Raw genomic sequence first — 20,535 nt, 5'->3', positions numbered from 1 at the left:
TCTGACTTCCTGTAAATCATAAAAATGATGGCTCCACCTCTGTTCAACAATAAAAATGTAAAACATTATTTTCCTCTGTCTTGAGAACAGACCTCACAAAGCTGGGAGTTCCTAGGTCTGCTTTGAAAAGGTCACAATTAAGAAGAGAAACAGAGTTTTCGTGGATGACCCTGATGAAAGTAATGTGAGCAGTATTTCTTAAGATGGATGGTGTTGCTATTCGAACAGAAATGGACTGGCATTACCCTTGTGGTAGGTCAGTGGACTCACACAGGTGCTCTTACCTGGTTAGATAAGTACAAGACAAACTCTTTTAGTAATAAACAACTCCTCTCAGAGTAGCCACGCTCTTCAAAATGCAAGAAGATGAGGTTTTGTTCCAGTGGTTGACTAGTATTCATTTTTAATGGCTTATGCTGATAAATGGGGAGCAACTCAGCCAATGGCGATACATAATGCTAATATCGTGTTTTGTTTTTTAGCACTCGTTAGCAATAAAAAAAATTATAATTACATCCATTTTTAATGCACATTGTAATAGAATTGTTATTTTAGGTACATGCTTTAAAATAAAATAATCTATATTCAATTTAAAAAATAATGTTGGGTTAAATGATAGATTTCAGAAAACGACTGATAATTTCTTGAGACACAATATTTAACTGTGTTATTTGAAACATCATTATAGACTTAATATTTAGCAATAGTTAGTAACTGGTTTAGATTTAGTTTCATTTTCAAAGGAAAAAAAAATCATCATTTACACAAGGCAATGGAGACTGGAAAAATCTATCCCAGAATGCAGTATGTCTGCCATTGCTGTTTGGGATCAGTTATGACACTTCTCTTTTAGCGGTTTGAAACATGAAACCTGATGTGTTTTAACTCAAGCCTGCACAATAGTTGTTTCTATAGGTTTGATTTTTATGTACATTTTAAAAAAAGACATTTTAAGACATCTATGTAAAGCTGTGACTTCTAGTCACAGTGAACCAAGACAAAAATATGAAGAGGTAATGAAAGAATCCTCAGTAATAATCAAAGTCTATAAAGCAGGAGAGTTATGGTGACAGGTGATGAAAAACAGACAAAAAAGACAAAGAGTGTGTGATTAACTGTTTTAATAACTTCCTTAAAGTCTAAAAGTCCCTGCAGCTGATGTTTAATGTGGTGGATGGGAACCTCTATGTGCTGTCAGGTGTGATGTCAGCATCTAACTTGCACCACTGATCACATGACTGATCAGCTGACCTACTCTGTCTTTATTAAGATGATTTCATTCATAAATCACAGAGTCCACGGCCAGAACTGACCGACATGAAGAGAGTTACCAAGGGTTTAGAGAGTTTAAGTCTTCATTTCTTCTTCCTCTTTTCTTTTCATCTATCTCTTCATTGTCATCTTTCTTCTTCACTGTTAGCTAGGTGAGGTGTAGCCTTCAGTGCCAACATTTGACATTAAGAACTTTGCAGTGGAGTCAATTTATTCTATGTAAACTTATGATTAGGTTATGCTTTTGGGAGAGTGAACAACATAACTCAAAAAGTAACGAACCGATCTTCATGAAATTCTCTGGAAATGTTCAAAATGGGATAAGGAAGAAGTGATTAAATTTAGGAGGTGATCCAGATCACTGTCTTGATCCAGGATTGTTTTAAAGGATTCTTTATGATTGTGAGATAGGGCCGTTTTTACCATATGTGTATATAACTCCACGATGAATAGTCAGATTGCTTTGCAAAAGAATACAAGACAAGGTCACCATAATTTCTGACAGATGTTAAAGTACGATCCAGATCCTGGCAATATTCTGGATACTAAGATCCAGAATATGAAATTTGTACTGGGTCATCATCATTTTCAACACTGTCAGAAAACAATTTATCGTACAAACCTGCAACTAACACCAAATTGTAGCAGACAGTCTGCTGAAAGGGAGTATAACATTAAAGTAGGACTAAAGTGTCTGCGCTTTCTGAGTTCTGTTCTAGTTCTAATTGAGTTATTTCTTTCTGACTTTCTGAAGTCAGATGGCACTTAAAATTGCAACTTTATCCTCATTTTATCGCTGTATCAGCATTAACAATAAATAAATATTCTGAATAGATTCAGATAAATGTGCAGAAACATGTTATCTGTAGGATGGAGGTCTTGGTGCATGCAGTCAGATGAAGCTGAACTAGCTGCCAGCTCTCCTCAGATTGCTTAGTGACAGTTTGGTAGTGATAATGAATGTGTGTTTCAGGTTAGCGAGGTGAGTTATATTGTCAGGTTCCAGGTTTCAGGTGTGAATTTGTTCTTTTGAAGGTAAAGGAAGAAAGGAGGAGGTGTCTGATGTGCGGGTTTCGTTCAGAGCCTCGGACACGCAGCAGGCCTCCACATATTTGGACTTTGAACTCCACTTTTACAGAGACGTGCTGTGGCTTTCAGAGCCAGCTGTACCAGCTGCAGATGTTTGCCGAGGAATCCAACAGAGACACCAAAGAGCACAGAGAGTGCTTGACCTCCTGATTATCTCTGCGGTGATAAACTGAATGATGAGACTTTAAACCTGCAACGTGAAGTTTTTACTGATAGTTATCTCAACATGAAACATATGTGAAGTAGGCTCTGGAGCAAATCAACATTTTATTTTAAGTAAAAATGAATAAAAGAGTGTTTCTTTTCACCCTCTCCCTGTGAAAAGCCCCTGCCACCAGGCTATCTAGAGACAGTGAGACAATCTGCTCGAGGGGAATAAAAGGGAAACACCATCTGTTGTTCCTCCTCCATGTGTCAGGATCAGTTCTCCTCTTTCAGCTGACTCCAGATCAGCTCAGATCAGTGAATCAGTGAGATGGAGCCACACAGGACAGGCGGCATGATCTCTTTGAAGAGAAAGCAGCTTTTGGCCTCACATTTAGAGATATGCTTCCTGCCTTCAGCCCACTGTTGTTTCACTTAGTTAGGATGCAGATATTTATTGGTTAAGTATTAAAAATGTGACTCAAGGGAAAAAAAGTGTACCTTGATACACGTCTCATTCTGAGTCATTTTCTGACCAGCTCAAAGATGGAGGGGGATCGTGGCTTTCCAAGTTGTTTGTCACCTGAATCTGTCTGCTTTATAGTTATAGATGCTGACCATTACATATCTGCACACATAATTACAAACACACATGTATGTACAGTTTGTGCTTTGACGTTTAAAGAGGGGGCATTTTGCTTTCACATAATTCAAACATGGATACAAAGTAACTATTCCAAAATTAGCACAAATCTTCATGAAGTTTGCTGAAATAGTGTGTTCATAAATAAGGATCTGCTAAATGATTCATGTGTCTTTGAAAGAGCTGGCCTCAAACATCAAGGTCTGCTCATATCTCTGCACCAGGCCATGAGAGGGATGGCCAATCAGAAGCGAGGGGGATTGTGGAGCAGGAGGCCTTAAAGAGATAGTTTTTTTTTGCACGCTTCATTCAAGGTACACAACTGAATTTGCATTCAATCGAGTTGTTTCAACCAAGAGATCATTTTTGAAAGCCTCATTCAAGATGACATGAAAAAAAATTCAGAGCCAAAATTTCCCAGGAATTTTTAGAAAAAAAAAATATCCAAGTTGATGGCAACAAAACCCTAAAATTTCCAATTCCCCTGAGCGAAAATTCCCCTGCAACTTCTCAGTAATTTACTGGGAATTTTCCACCCTTTTGCAACCCTTTTAGTTTGCTTTTTAACACCACAGCATGTGTAAAAGTTAAATGGTGATGATAATGTCTACAGACTGTATCAGGATCCATATTTTTCCATAAAATGCACGTCACATGAGTCAGAGAGAAACATTTCACCCTCTGCTGGAGAAAAGTGGTAACTTTTTTTCCAATCCAGTTTATAAACAAAGACTGAAATGAAGGATATGAGTTTGAAAAAAACAACAACAAATTTTTGACAAAGAACCTTGCTTTTGATATTATCAAACAAGAAATCCTGATATATCATACAACAATTTTCCCCCCACCCCTTATCTGGTTCTTGGTGCTTCCAGCGTCAGCCTCAAGTGGACACTCAAAGAACTGCAGTTTGTAACACTTCTGCATTGGCTTCATATTTTAAGACCGGAGGTTGTCGTATAATATCTCCTGGAACTGAAGATGCTGCAGCTGTGTGAGTGTGTGTCAGTGTTGTAAATGTGTGATCCTCCTACAGCTCCCTCTCAGAGGTCTGGAGTCTCGGTTGAGCTCTTTCCTGAGGAGACTGCAGAGAAGAGCAGCTGAGAGTAAGAAATGATGTTCGGAAGCAGAGTTTTATTAAAAGCTGATCAGTAAAAAAATGTTTATCTGACATTTTTCTGCACTGCTGCAGGGCTGCAGCTAACAGCTCCTTTCTTTATTAAGTAATCTCCTTCTTAGCTTCAACTAATCCAGTCTGTAAATGTCAGAAAAGTATGAAATGTTTATGGCAGTATCCCAGAACCTTCAGAAACATTTTAGAGAGCTTTATGTCAACAGTCGGGTAGTTTTCAGCTCATCTTTTAACTGTTGTTTGGTCAGGGGTCACTCTTTACACCAAAACCACACATTTTTTCAGTAACACACTCACACACTCAATCATTTTTCACTATTTTTTTGTACTGTGGATCTTCTAGGGGTGAGTGCTGGTAAGAGCCTTATGATAAGATACGCATCACAATACTTGGGTCACAAAAGGACAGTATCAGGATGCATTACCATATTGTGATATATTGGGATGTCCTACGCAGTTAGCTAAGAAAAAAAAGTATCGTTTGTGTAAATAACACAATATTACCCAAAATTAAAAAGACTATTTGATTGAAGACAACTTTTATATTTTACTGTTTTTGAAATTCTGAAAGCTAATTGCAGTGTTACGTACATACATTTAACTTGAAAACAAAAGTGTGTCAGGTTTGCCGCTTAAACTATTGAACTGATGTTGCAAAGAAATTATTGGATAATTAATGTTAATGTTAATACAAAAAAATGGTGTAACTGATAAATGTTAATTGGTGTAACCAATGTTTCTCATAAGAATTTGATATTGTATAATAGTGACTATGAGTCTGACTTTAGCAGTCTACTATACTCCAAAACTTAAACTTTATATGATTTCAGCTGACCCAGAAAAGAGAGTAAACATTGGTGTCTATGGCATCAAAGCCCAAAACATCAAGTTTAGAAATAAAATATTTTAAAGATACTTTGAGATTACATTTATTTTACAGTCTATGGGCAACATACTGGGGAGTACCTCAGTAGCTCTTTGGCACCATCTACTGCAGTGGAGGTACATACGTTGTATTTTACTTCCAAGCAAAATATGAATTTTTATTGTGACAGAAATATCAATATTAATAGTTGAAATATTGATAATGTATTAGAGGTCAGGTATTGCAATATGTTGCTGTATCAGTATTTTTTCACACCTCTAGCATCTTAAGACATTACACTCTGTGACTCCATATTTCATTTCAGTAACAGCTGTTTGATGTCCTCGCTGCATCTCTATCATCTTAAAATCAACATCCTTACTTTACCTCAGTCATTCAATAACTCAACCAACTTTTGAGTTCCTTTTTTTATTGACGAATACTGTGTCTCTCTATATTTTGTCCCCTGCTGCTGTGAGTGTTGTGATGTGAGTGAGGGTTGGCTTATGAACAAGTAATAGCATGATGATGATGATGATGATGATGATGATGATGATGATGATGATAGCTTTATTTGTCACTGCACATGTTTCAGAGCAACGAAATAACATTTAGACCCTGACTAGAAGAAAAACCCTTTTTTGTTGTTCTTTTAAGATGTTATGAGGAGGATCTGTTTCAGTTGGACTGCCTCGCCACCTACTGGCCTGGAGTCTCATGTACACTGCATAAATGACTTTTAGTGAAGTGTGTGTCTGTTTTGGAATTAAATGTAGATTGGATCGCAATGACAACTATTTACTGGATACAACTTGCTGGGGTGAGGTATTTGTCAGTACAGTTATGAAGAGAGTGACAAATTTGCATACCCCTGTGATTAGGTGTTAAAGTTATTTAAGTTAAGTGAAGCTAATAAATCAATTCTAGCTCGACTTATTTTAATTGGCTAAGCCGAAGACGTGTGTTAGTGAATTAGCTTACTTTTGTAGGTTTAATGAACAAAACCAATCAACAATGACAATGACAAGATTAAAAAAGTATATGGCTCTGTTATCTACACTATAAATTGGGATTAGGATTTACTCGTTGTCAGATATCAGGTCATCCTTAGTATGTCGGCTACCGGTTAGATTATGCACATCTTTAAATGAGTCAAAGTGAAGACACAGAGTGCTGCTGTCAGATATTGCTGTGTAACCCAGTTTCTGAGCCTCTTTAATTTGTAAACGACATGAGTGAACTCAGCTCAGCTTTAATTATACAACACCTTTCATACACACATGCAGCTCACATGGAACACACACAATGAAAACACACAAACAGAAAGAAGCAGAAAAATGAACAAAGTAATGAAACACAAAAAAAGCTTGGTGACAGAAAGAAATGTGTGTTTTTGCCAGGCTTCACATTAAATCAGTTTATGTCCACAGACTGAAAAGAGTAGCTAGGATAGTGATACTGTTTAGTCCCAGTTAGCTGGTAGCACCCCCTCTCCTCCTCTCCACCCCAAGCCTGCAAGATGGCTCCTTAAAATTTGATTACCCTGCTGCCTCACAGATAATTTATCCCTGACCCCTTTCTGCAAACCTCTCAGGGACACCCCCCCATAAAAAGTGTTTGTTCAGTGAGGAGCTAGTTTAATTATGACGATGTAAGCAGAGAGGAGGAGGGGAGTAATCTGAGAGTGATGCAACAACATTTCATGTTCCTCCATTTTTAGTCTGTGCAGGTTGGAGCTGTGTGCAAAATAAACTTATGAATATTAAACATCACTATATATGGTAGATCAACCCCCCACAACAGACCCACTCCTGCTGCTTATCTTTGATTTTATTCACAGATAAATGAGGAGTCCAGCTCAGCGCTGACTTTTAAGATATTACGTTTATTTATTTATTTTTTTTATTGGGAGGTCAGGAAAGAGTAGCAGGACAGGAAATGGTAGTGAAAGAGGGGGTGACCGCTAAAAGGCTGCAGGTTGAAGTCAAACCCAGGTCGTCTGCTTTGAAGGCCAAAGCCTAATGAAGCACGCCAAAGTGGCGCCGTAGCACTGACTTCCTAGATGGCTTTAAGAAATCAGCTTTTGGTTGCTGAACCTAAAAATGTGGTAACCATATAATATAAAAATGTCTTTTGTGGTGTGTAGGCTAAAACAAGGCTAACATGTTTCTGTAATGGTGGAGGTATAAAACACAAAATAAAATCACAGCAAAAACAAATTTGTTGACTTTTTGACATAAGAGAAAAATCCAATGAAATATGTGTTTGTTTTAGTGGTTATCTTTTTTTTTAATTTAATTGACATCACATTATAGGTTAATATTTGCCTGCAAAAAGTAACTAGAAACTGTCTGAGATTACTTTATGTTGTGAAAAGTTACCACATGTAATGGATGAAATCTCTACTTATAAATTGAATTTAGTATTAGGGCTGAACGATTTTGGAAAATAATCTAATTGCAATTTTTTTAGACCAATATTGCGATTGCGATTTAACATGCGATAATTGGGGGGGTTTATCTTCTGCATTGTTCACTTAACACAAGTTTTAAGTCATTTTATCGTATGACTAACCAACAAAAGATACTGTTAGCATTTTAACAAGTCTTTTTTTGCATTTCTTAATTGAAAAAGAAAAAGGAACTTTGTGAAATTTTACTGACCCCCAGTTGTCAGTAAGAGTAACAAACTACACAGAAAAAAGTGACAGAGGGGTAAGGCTCTACGGTCGACTGGATGGATCTTTGTAGCCCACAGGGTTTTTTTGCCAGAAAAAACAGCTTTTTGACTTTTGCTGGTTTCAAGGGAGAACAAGTACAAGTTACTATATCCCCTCCAGGTCTGTGTACATGAAACTTTTTTTTCTCTAATTGCAGCCTTTGTGATTTGAAAACTGCATTCTATTACATTACGATGATGGTTTAAAATTGATTAATGGTTCAGCCCTATTTGGAATGACTATATACAAAATCTTGTACTAAAAAGATGAAAATCCCTTACTTTGTGTTAAAAGTAAACATGAAAATAGTTTTAAAAACCCCACATCACTCAAAATGAATGAAAACATCAAGTTTCAGAGGCAGTTTTTCTGAGATTATAATTCTCGTGTTTTTAATTTGTTGTATTTCTAACCTGTTTCACTTCAATGTCTCTTTAACTTGTGTTAGCTTTTAGCAGCCTCAGTGCATTATGGGATGCTGAGTTTTATAGATGTAGACATGATTGGTAATTATCCTCTCCTGCTGCATGCAAAAGAATTCTGTTTGTGTTTGCTGCCATCTAGTGGTCACATCTGTGTGTTGCTGCTCAGTGAACTCGGCTGTGATCTGGTCTTGTACCTGAAGGAAACTCATTTCACATGCTGTGTTGTGAATCATTTAGTTTTAATGTGTCTTTTTATATTATTTGATCATTTTTTTCTTGTGCATCAATATCAAACTAAAAAGATGAAAAATCCTCACACATACTGATGAAGTACTTTAAATTTTAGAACAGAAATGTTGGCAAAAAGTAAAAAAAAATAGCAGTGGTTGCTGCAGTTAAAATGTTTTTATGCTGGGTGTAAATGTTTGAAACAAGTACATGAAATGGCTTTATTTACTGTTTGGTTATTTTGAGATGTTGTGATGATGTTTATATCCCAATGATGGTACTCTGCTGCTCGATTATAAAACATGATCTTCATGGAGGATTAATCTAAATATGGAAAATAGTCAAAGAAGTCACAGCCTGACCTGCGTTTTCTGTTTTCAGGCATGGATGAGAGGTTATGTGTGCCCCCCCCTTGAAGGCCTCTGTTGCCCCCGCCCTCCGGTCCCTCTGTGAGCATGTATCGCAGGAACGGCCTCTCAGATGGCACCAGCATCAACTCCATCACTTCAGAGGTAACACACACACTGTTTTCTTTATAGCAAAGGTGGGCTAATGTCCGTCCTGCAGGGTTGACGTGTTATTTTATCAATGCTGTTGTTTTAGAAAGAAAACAAACAACAAAGAAAAAAACTCCAGATGTTAATTTCAGAAAGCAGCAGATCTACACACAGCATGGAAACCTCCTTGATATCATTCCAGATGAGAGGTGTATTTCTGTGAGTCTTTAAAATTAAAACAAGATCAGACCATTAACACAGTGATTATAGGATCTGACTTTATCACTGAATTATCACAACATTGTACCATGTTGCAAATGTGTTACCCTTTCAGATGATGATAAGGTGGCGTAATTTTTTTTGAATGCACAGGATGATGATGATGATGCATTATATTTATTCTTATATCTCTATGCTGTAACTTTTTATTGTAAAGAAATTACCAAACAAATTAGATTATACGACATATTCAGTAAAAAATAGGCAGAGATCCTTGTTTATTTTCCCTTAAACACTGAATATTTGCAGAGTTTCTAAAAATGACTCATACACGTGTCTTCATGTAAACATGTTGTTCTTTTCTCCAGCTTTTTTTTGTTTGGAGTCTTTTCATGTGGTTTGGTCGATTAAAATGCCAAGCTGATCCTTTGTGACCCGAGGAGGAGGAGGAGGAGAGGTGAACATTCAGAGCAGATGAAATCAGTTTAAGTAAACAGGAAACATACAAGCTTTTCATGCCAGATTGTCCTCATCCACAGAGGGTAACGTGCCCCAAACTTAACATCTGTTTTTTATTTAGGATTCATTATAATAACCACACAATCATATTATGTAAGTGGATTTTATTCTGGAAGTCTGCTGCTGCAGTGCACCGGTTAAATGAATTCTTATTGGTGAAGCCACGTGGAGTTTCTTTTTCTTTGAATTCTCACTGAATCACATCATGTTTACCCCAAACTAACAAATGTTTCTGTCTATTTACTCAACAAACACCCACAAAGAATTATGCCATTATCAATAACACTCTGCTGTTATTTACACCCATGGTTACTGGATCACAGTCCTCCTCTTCGTTCTGTACGAAAGCTGATTGGTGCGTCTTTTACACGTCACTTCCACCTGTCCGCTCCCTGAACAACTGAGAATCCACTGACTGTTATTCAGCAGGACTAACTATTTCTTGGTTTCCCCTAGAGATGGGTACTGAATTAGGTACTTTTGTAGGTCCCGATCGAATTCTGTCCAAAGTACCAGGTATTGTTCAGGTTAAATCAAAAGGAACCATGTTTAGGTACCTAAATGCATCCTTTTGACTGTGAGAGAGTGGAAAAATAGATGATTTTCATACCAGACATGAACACAGCATTGCAAGGTAATATATTGAAGAATAGATGTGTTAATTGAAAAAAATATATTATTAAACAAATTGGTATTTTTTACCACATAATCACAAAAAAGTCCCAAAACCTGGTACCGTTGAGTACCGGTACCGATTGCTAGGTACCCAGTATTGGTACTGTATCGTTTCAAATGTGAAAGGTACCCATCCCTAGTTTCCTGTCTGTTAAAATATATGGATCAGATGTAAAGAGTATCTCATGAAATTTAATTTTACTGAAAAAATCAACATTTAACAAGCAGCATCTGGAGAGTAATCGCTAAATTCTTAAAGAAGAGAAAGTTTAATAACTCATCATAAAAGCTTGGATTACACTGAGATTAATTAACCGAGGCATAAACTGACCTTTTTTAACCTATATTTGCAAATTAAAACAAAAAAAGCCCCAAAAATGTTACTTTAAAAAATTGGGGGCAAAAAATCTCGAAATATGATTTTTTTTTAATAACCTCATAGCTGTATAAGAGATATACTGCATAAAGAGTAGGGGACAGATATACTGGTTTTTTATCTATAGGAAAAGAAAATGGTGCAGTGAATTGTTGTACATTTAAAATGATATCTAGCACTGACTTTGATGGTAATTTACTGGTCATATTACTCTCACCACCCCTAGGGGATGCACATGTATGGGCAGGCATATTAATGCAGTTAAACAAACTTTAGTTTGAAATGAAGCATGCTCCTTCACCATTGGTCGGTCACTGATGTGAGCCTCATACGGGCGTTTTGTAAGCAGGCTGAAGACACTCTTCAGTGTGATGAATGAAGAGGTTAAAGGAGTCTCCAGATGGACTAAAGCTGTGACTCCCCCCCTTGAATTAAAACAATGCACATTCTGATAATGAACCTCTCTCCACAGCTTTTATGTACTATATTTATCAGCTAGATTAATCTTATTTTCTGTGTATCATTTCAGGCGAGCAGCAGCTCCGACTCTCTGGATGGACCATGTGTCGACTACGCAAAGAGCTACGATGCTGTCATCTTTGATGTACTGAAGGTGACACCAGAGGAGTTTGCTGTGAGTACGATTCAGATCTGATTTCACAGGGAGAGAAATACACCAATCAGAGCTGATACAGTGTAGTTTAGAGCTTGACGATCACAACAAAGTCAAAATGTTTCAGACCTGAGCAGGACTATCAGATTGTTGTTTCAGTTGGGAGATGGAGACCTCACATGAGCTGCAGCATCAGACCAACAGCAGCTCATCATATTTATGTATCTTTCAAGCAGAAGTATCTATCTGAGCCTCTTATTAAGGATCAGGTGTAGTGTCTCTTCTTTATCAATCTGATATCTCCTCTGTAAGGAGAAGAAACATCACTCAGATCTGTGACAGCCAAAAGTGCTGGTTCACTCTCTGTGGTGTTCTTGAGTGAGCCACCAAATCCCAGGCCACTCAGGGTGCAGCCTCCTCACTATGAGGTCTAAGCCTCAGTGCACGTTCGATCATCAGCTTACCTGCATGTGTGCTGTTGCATTTCGCCTCCTGCAAACTGAGAAATAACAATCCTTTGTTTTTCCAACAATTTCAGAGTCAGATCACTCTGATGGATGCCCCAGTGTTTAAAGCCATACAGCCAGAGGTGAGACACATACACATGCTCACACACACACACACTCCAGGGTTTCTGTAATGATCACTAATGGTTTGAACTAACAGGTTATTTGTAGATCTATAACATGCCCCGAATAAACCATGAGCATGTTGAAAGGACTCTTTAGAGCTCTCTTCCTCCTTTAGGCATAATTTGGTCTTGTTGATCTTCGAAATATTTGGAGAGCTGCCGTGATGTCCCTCACAGCTGCAGCCACTCAGCTGACCTCCAATCAGCCTCAGTGTTTGAGCCGTCCTCTGAATCCTCCCTCTAGGGTTTCCTTTCATCATACTGAGCTCAGGGAGGACAATCAGAGACTTTAGAGACTAACTCATGATGCAGCCTCACAGGCACAACGTGTATGACTCATTTCAAGTCTTAAATGTGTCCAAATGTCAGCAATCATTGCTGAAACTGCACAGACTTTAACTTCTTATCCCTGATTTTCTAAATGTTTTTTTTCTCATTACTGATTTATAAACACAGTATGTGATTTTGATGGTCCGTCCCAGGTTTAGATCTATAACAGGACGCATTCACTACCAAACGGATGAGAGTGTTGTTTTCATATATCATTAATTCTGCTGGATACTGTGTATTTAATGATATTTAGGAGCTGGCTAGCTGTGGATGGAATGGGAAGGAGAAACACAGTTTGGCCCCAAACGTGGTCGCCTTCACACGCAGGTTCAACCAGGTACAGCCCTCATGTTTTTATGCATATATTCATCTGTAATCAGCCGTGTGACTTGAACTCTTTTGGTTCAGGTGAGAGAAATAGTGCACTGTTTTTACCTGACCAGGAACCATTGTAGAAAATCATCCACTCTACTAATCTACTGTCTCAAATAAATTCTTGTTAAGTCCTTTGCTGCTTCACTTTTCAATGAATCAGTCTCTTAAAAATAAATTCAGACCGTAAGGATCTTCACAGGTAGAACTCAGTGTCCATGTGATTGACACACTCTCAGATCTGTGTTTGTAGGTAAATGTGTGTTATTGTTTTGATGTTTCAGGTGAGCTTTTGGCTGGTGAGAGAAATCTTAACGGCTCAGACGCTGAAAATCAGAGCAGAGATACTTGGGCACTTTGTCAAAATAGCCAAGGTGAGTTCAAACTATTAAAAGGGGTTTTATTTACTTTGTGGGTAATTGTGTTTTATCTCTCATCTCTGCTTCATGGAATTGTTCTTTCAAACATGTGTGATGCTCTCTGGATCTCACAGACTGACTGCCAGAGCGCTAATCTGATCCTGAACTGTCCTTAAGCTGAAACATGTTCGTAGAGATTAACACCCTATGATGATGATTTGTCATTACCCAGATTAAACATCAGTGTAGTGTTTTAAAAAGCTGTAAGCTGTAAAAGTCCATCAACAGACTTTGATCTGTGAGTGTGTAGTGGATCTGTTCAAATGGATCTGAGTGTGTTCAGTGTGTGTGTGCAGAGGATCTGTGTTTACTGCATGTGTGCTGTTGATCTGTGTGTGCAGTGTGCAGTGTGCATGTGTGTGTTTGCAGTTTGTATCAGTGACTGTCAGACAGCAGCTGGATCCACTGCTGCTATACACACATGCACACACACACACACACACACACACACACACACACACACACACACACACACACACACACACACACACACACACACACACACACACACACACACACACACAGTGTTTCTGTGTTTGTTTGAATGTGTCTCTGCCAGCAGCTCGTCAAACTAACTGAACACAGGAGCTAATAAACTCTGTCGGCTGTCGGCCTCTTTATTACGCTGTGTTACGCTGCAGGGAGAGAGGCACAGACTCAGAGGATGATGATGATGATGATGGTGGTGGTGATGCACTCACTCTTCCTGTGGTGGATCAGGGAACAGTGGCTGTGGTGGTTAAAATCTGGGGTCGGGGTGTGGGAGGGAGAGGAAACCTGGAGACCTGACATGATGTTCTTGGAAAACTGGAAAAGGATTTATATAATATCATCAGAAAGTACTGAGACATGTTAAACTGACTCTAACTGTAAGAAAGCCAGAGTGTGTCACCGCTGAGAGTCCCTCTGCTGTAAAGGACTCAGATTTATGGCTGACTGTAATGAGACGTTCACTAAAGGTCTGGGCTGAGGCTCTAAAAGGAGATAATAGGGAAATAATTGAAAGTTAATGTAGCATAAACCAGTGAAAGTGGGACTGAACCCAGTTACAATGACATTAATGCTACGTACTGAGGATGGTTATAAGCCTCAACCTGTGCATAATGTACTCTGCATGTCTCTGTGACTGTTTTCATAGGTTTCTGTTTATATCTCACTGTTGGTAAAGTCAGAGTTCTCATTTAAAAAAGTCCCTAACCTTCACTTACAAAAATGAACACATGACATTAAGAAGCCAATGGGGGCTCTTGGTCAATGTTTTGGGGAACAGAACAGTTCTGAATGTTATAGCAGGGTTAAACAGGATGTAACAGAGGTAGTGAGGCTGTTTACTTCTGACTGTATTACTGATACAGTATGATGTTTTTATTAATCATTCCAGATATTTTTATCCACAAGGAAACCCTCTTAAGTGGGATATTGTCTGTCCTAACACTGATCACAGACATGAGATATTAAACTTTAAACAATTAGAAACAAAATGATCATGAGTATTCAGGCTGAAAAACATTCTTAAACGTTCTGTTTTTCCGTACAGAGCTCTGTAATTCTGTACTTCAAAAAGTATTTAAGTCCATTTTGTCAAAGTAAAGAAGTTTTTAGCAGTATGTAGGTTTGGGATGCAAACGAATGTAATAATGCACTTTATGATCTTGCCTTAAAGAACTGTTGAAATAAATGCAACACTGCTACACTAGTGTGGTCTGGAGCCATGGCTCAAGGGGAGACAGCTTCAGAGTGATTATTCTGCAAAATACCGAGTTTAATAAGATAATAACACCGTTACACATTAAAGAGAGGGTCTTTTATTATTTTTATGATTAATACTATCTCTCTGGTATCCCGTTACAGCTTTACGTGATCTACACTCAAAAAAAGAATTCCTAAAACACAGTTGTTTTAGGAAAACCTTATTTCAGTCTGTGTCTGAAAACACATTTAAACTGCTGTCGTTTTAAAGCTCCCTGCTTCACAAACCCCCTCCCTTCTGATTGGCTAGCCCTCAAGAGGCCTGTCAGGGACAAAACTATGGGTAGACTTTTGTGTTAGAGGCCCACCCCTCCAATGTGTCATGGACCAGCTAGGAGATTTTAATGTGACCTTGTCATTTCAGCAAGATTTCCTTTAGTATGGACATCCAGTGTTGTTACTTTAAATCCATGTTTAAAATGTGGGTGAGATTAATACACCCTCTATAAGAAATATTAAAGAGTGCATGTTGTAAATGTCCAATCAGTATGTGCTCATTCATCAAGTGTGTACATCATTTCTCATGTCTCTGCTGAGTTTTTCGGCAAATGTAAAATGTTAAGTGTCTTTCTGAAAAGCAGTGTTGTTATTTTTCGAACATAGTGGCAGCAGGAAGCAGGAAGTCTTGACTATACTGTTCAGAAAGGGACAAAAAGGCACAGGATTAAAATAGTAACCTGATAGTTCTGGCTTTGATTACACTGTAATTAACACGTTGATGCTGAAAGCCCTAATTTACACAAAGAGAAGATAGTCGTGTTAACACACACATAGTCGATACGTCATTGTTTTTGTATGTTTGTTTGTTTGCAGAAACTATTGGAGCTGAACAACCTGCACTCCCTGGTGTCTGTGGTTTCTGCCCTGCAGAGCGCTCCCATCTTCAGACTCAGTAAAACCTGGGCGGTAAGTTTCTGACACAAGAACCACGGTGCTAAGATCACCTGATTTAAACAAGCTGAACGTTTCCGCTCTGTTCAGTCACAGACGGCCTCATGAGTGGAGTTATTCTAAACCAGTAATTCTGTTTGAAAGTTTCCAGGCAGGAGCAACAGGTAGTATATAATGTTATATAATATGAGAGGGATCTGAGTGGTTTCCGTTACGGATCCAGATTTTCTCGGACAGTTCAGATCAACACGAGTCAGAGTAGACTGAGAAAGCAGGTGGTGTTTGTGATAAAGTGAAGCTACCGGAGCATTAATGATAATCTTCATGTCACAGACAGTTTGTTAGTGAGCTGTGAGACCTTTACAAACTGTCAAAGTACAAACTGTTTTCCTATTCACCACGAACCCTGCTTTTACAGTTCTGGATCTTAGTGGACCCATCAGAGCCAGGGCGCATGGAGAACCACTCAGTGTGTTTAGCAGCAGGGATCCTACTGATTTTACTTTATTAAGCCAAACAGATGGAAATGTACTGTATCAGTGAAGAGCTGGAGGGTTTTTAAAAAGCTCTGATTATATTTGGAAATCATTTTCAGTTTCCACACAGAGACTTTACATCTCATTTTTCACCAGCTACTGTAGGTCCTGATCCAGAAGCATTAAACTGATCAGCTGTAGCTAATGATCCGAGCCCAACCAGAGCTGAAACCAGGAAGCATTTTCTCTTCACCGTGTTTTCTCTGTTAATGATTATTTGGTCCATAGAACATAGAATTTATGAGAGTGTGAGGGGAAATTTCCTGGAAACCCATCTGAGGCTGGTGGATTTTTATTATTCACTCAAAATATTGACAGTATCATGAATGTTTTAACACACAATCTGATGTTCCTTCCAGGGCACATGAGCTCTGTGTTTGCAGAAGAAAATCTTTTCGCTTCAATATATTTATTCAAAGAATAACTCAAGATCTCTACAGAGCTTTTAGATAAATGTTTCTTTTTCAAATAACAATAGTTTCTACAGGTCTGAGTTCTCCAAATGAAAGAGTTAGTTTGATAGCTTTGTTACTGTCATTCAACAGGCTTATCTTTATTAGTAATGCCATCTTCCATTTTCATAAACAAGATTTCCTTATTCAGCTCTGCAAAAAGGAGATTAAAGGTTGCCACACTTTTTCAAATCTATCAAGTTTATCTTCAAGTGTGAATCTAATTCTCGCCAAATGAAGTGTTTCCATCATCTCTGTTAACAATAGTTTAACTGTAAGTAAAGAGCATCTTTTAATGCTAATCTGTTGTGCTTGTACATTATATTTTTTATTCATTTTTGATATTTAGACGTAACAAAACCTTCTCTGAGTACATGCTTATGACAGTAACACTTGTGTTCAACAGTCAGAGTAAACACGCATGATTTGGCTCAAATCACTAGCATCTGATCTGATCATAGATAACCCAAGACATCAGACAAGGTTCATTTTAGACTTTTTGGCTGCACTAATCAGTCGGACTGAGAAAAAAAAAAACACTAACACAAGTTCCAAAATGTAATGCATACCAAGATGAGGAGTGCAAACAATTATCAGAAGAATGGAGGAAGTTGGGGCTAGCTTAGCCCCACCAGGATTTCCAACTCAATTATCTGTACTAAGTTTGAGTCTGTTCACAGCATTTCTTGTTGGGTAGGTCATAGTCTCTGTCCATAGTATCTTAAAATCACATTTTAGTGAAAGTAAATATGTTGTGATAGAACAGGGGTGGCCAACCAATCAGAGACCAAGAGCCACACAAGTTGTAGTGTTACGACTATGAGCCACATCATACACATGATCAGGGATGGGTACCGAATTAGGTATTTTTATGGGTACCTGAAAACGCCAGCTTGCCGTTTAAATGGCTGCAGCGTTTCAGAGGAAATCCACTCGCAAAGTTTGTGTTTTAGGTTGGTTAAAACACTGTTTCAGTGTAAACCAGAAGCTGAAAACTTTTGCATTTCATCCAAAAAACATTGTTGTGCAATGGCCCCTTACATACGAGCAGGAGGGAAGAGAGAGGGGCAGAGTGGCATGCAGGGAAAAGAAACTGAAACTTGGGTATCGATCTTATCACACAAGTATCGATTTTCAATGTATTATATCAATCTGCACACCACTGCTCATAACAATGAACTGATTTTTTATGAATGGACAGAGGAGCCATACATGTAAAGGCAAACAGCCAAATGTGGCTCACGTGCCACAGGTTGGCCACCCCTGTGATAGAAAATAACTTTGATTGTGAGGTAATTTGTGCTAATACATCGTAAAACTTAGTGTCTTTCAGAGTTCTTTTTTAAGTGCCTCTGACGAGAACCTTGTTTAATTTGATCCCCTTCCTCACAACCTTGTTTTCATACCTTTGGGTATATGATGATGAAGATGCTAACTCCTCGTATGCGTCTCTTTCACCTATTAGGCGTCATTTTTCAAAATATCCCCCTTTTCTTGCTGGTTGAGTCCTTCACATAGGTTTCAGTGTGCTCTGTGCTTTTTTCCACATTTGTTAGCAGATTAGACATCTTAGAAAAAAATATTTTACAGTGCATTTCTATCCCCATCCATTCAATTTTAACATTTGTGTACCTCCAATGTGGCTGGGCAACTCCCCAAATCGTGAAATCAGTGCAAACACTCTTATTTGTGTTTCCATTGTAAAAAGATTTAAAAGGTAAAATATCCAATACGTACTGTATTTTCATTTCTGACACTTCTGTTAGACTAGCAAGCATTGTGTTGTCATGCAGAGAAAAACTGGAGGAGCAGAGATTGTACTGGATTTTATCCCTCTTAACTTCATGTTATTGGATCAGTAAAATTATTGTGGAGGAAAACTTGAAGCTAGTGAGACTGTGCGTCTGATGAAAGTATCTGCAAGGACTGATTTTGAGAGTGAGAGGAGTCGTCCATGTGTTCAGCAGCTGGATCAGGCTCTTTACTCTATAATGACCTGGAAAAGCTCACTGTGATCTGCAGGACACAGTCTTAAGCTCATTTTTTGTAGTACTTAAAGACTGTTCATACAACAATACTACTATACACAGGTTATTGTTCAGCCCGTCTTCCTCTGCTTTCCTCTGCAGAGTCACGATGCTGCTCATCTTTAACCATGAACTGTTGACTTCAGTGGCTCACTGAGAGCGGTTGTGTCAGGCCAAACCATAAAACAGTTTTTAAATTTCTGTTTACTTTTGGAAACAGGTTGGATTTTAACACCTGCACCTTCTCTGTTCCTTAGTTTGTACAGTTTATAGAAACTAACACCATCAAAATATCTTTTTACCCTCTTCCTCTACCCTTGGTCAGGAGCACTGGCTTCCACTTTGGCAAAAACGTGAAACAGACTCTTCCAAACTTGTCTTACTCACTCAGAGTGATGAAGTGCAAATCCACTCTTTCTCCAAGAGCATTAACAGATCCTGATGAGTTGGATACTCTAAAGAGGAAAAATAACTTTGAGATAAGTTAAATATATTCCATCATTAATTATCCTCTAACGACTTCTGGAACAAAGACTCACCTTGATTATATTCAAGTGACTTGTGATTATGTAAAACCTGCGTATTTCCACTCAGGAGAATCAAAGATGTGTCATTTCTTCTTCTCTGTTTTTGCAGCTGATCAGTCGGAAAGACAAAGCCACATTTGAAAAGTTGAACTATCTGACGTCTAAAGAAGAGAACTACACCCGCATGAGAGAGTACATCCGCTCCCTGAAGATGGTGCCCTGCATCCCCTACCTTGGTGAGTCCTCCATCTGTGCTCTGTGCTTTTTATGATTGAAGGGCAATGACATATCATGATACATCATGGCATGTCATGACACTATACGACATGATATGTTACAATACATTAGGACACGATACAACATGACACACTGGGATATGACATGACACAAAATGATAAGTTACGAAACAGCAAAACATGAAATAACTACAAAACCACTCAGAGAGCACAGACCTCCGCCAACCATATTGTGATTGTGACGCAACACTTAAGTCCTACTTAAATGTTATACTCCCTTTCAGCAGACTGTCTGCTACAATTTGGTGTTAGTTGCAGGTTTGTACGATAATTTGTTACCTGACAGTTCAAAATTATGATGACCCTGTACATATTTCATATTCTGGATCTAAGTCTCCAGAATATTGTCAGGATCTGGATCGTACTTTTACAACTGTCAGAAATTATGGTGACCTTGTCTTGTATTGTTTTGCAAAGCAATCCAAACATTTATGGTGGAGTTATATACACATATGGTGAAAACGGCCCCCATCTCACAATGATAAAGAATCCTTTAAAAAGGTCCTGGATCCAGATCACCTCCAAAATTTAATCACTTCTTCCTTATCCCATTTTTAACATTTCCTGAAAATTTCATCAAGATCTGCTCGTTAGTTTTTGAGTTATGTTGATCACAGACAAACAGACAAACTCTCCCAAAAACATAACCTCCTTGGTGAAGGTAACAAGATAAAATGTAGTGCAGTCCATTACTACACAGCATGGCATGACTTCATGCTGCTACATACCCCATGTTATGATATAAGTATACCAAACAAACAAGACACGATATGGCAGTGTGTGACACAAAAAGATATATGGAAATAACTAGAATCTGACATGACAAGACACAATACAACATAACACTACACTGTATAGAACAATACAGTTTAACACAGCAAGCTTTGGC

The 20,535-nt window shown here is 38.2% G+C and overlaps 1 protein-coding gene across 4 annotated transcripts in view; it reads left to right on the top strand.

The window, feature by feature from the left end:
- LOC141805082 (ras-specific guanine nucleotide-releasing factor RalGPS1) overlaps nucleotides 1-20,535 on the top strand; it is a 75,173-nt gene that overhangs the window by 4,184 nt on the left and 50,454 nt on the right. For all 4 annotated transcript variants that reach the window (XR_012599686.1, XR_012599685.1, XM_074689794.1 and 1 more), the window contains exons 2-8: nucleotides 8,899-9,029; nucleotides 11,333-11,437; nucleotides 11,955-12,005; nucleotides 12,631-12,714; nucleotides 13,034-13,123; nucleotides 15,731-15,823; nucleotides 19,460-19,586. Coding sequence is in view for 2 of the 4 variants with exons in the window: in XM_074689794.1 (XP_074545895.1) it covers nucleotides 8,973-9,029; nucleotides 11,333-11,437; nucleotides 11,955-12,005; nucleotides 12,631-12,714; nucleotides 13,034-13,123; nucleotides 15,731-15,823; nucleotides 19,460-19,586 (607 nt within the window). In the remaining 2 variants the exon portion in view is untranslated. The remainder of the gene's footprint in view (nucleotides 1-8,898; nucleotides 9,030-11,332; nucleotides 11,438-11,954; nucleotides 12,006-12,630; nucleotides 12,715-13,033; nucleotides 13,124-15,730; nucleotides 15,824-19,459; nucleotides 19,587-20,535) is intronic.

The sequence above is a fragment of the Halichoeres trimaculatus genome, unplaced genomic scaffold (genome assembly GCF_033239565.1).
Source record: "Halichoeres trimaculatus isolate MK-OKI-2021-1 unplaced genomic scaffold, fHalTri1.1 fHalTri1_scaffold_16, whole genome shotgun sequence".
NCBI classification, from domain to species: domain Eukaryota; kingdom Metazoa; phylum Chordata; class Actinopteri; order Labriformes; family Labridae; genus Halichoeres; species Halichoeres trimaculatus.
Note: the sequence above shows the minus strand (reverse complement) of the source record. Positions and strands in the feature narration are given on the sequence as shown.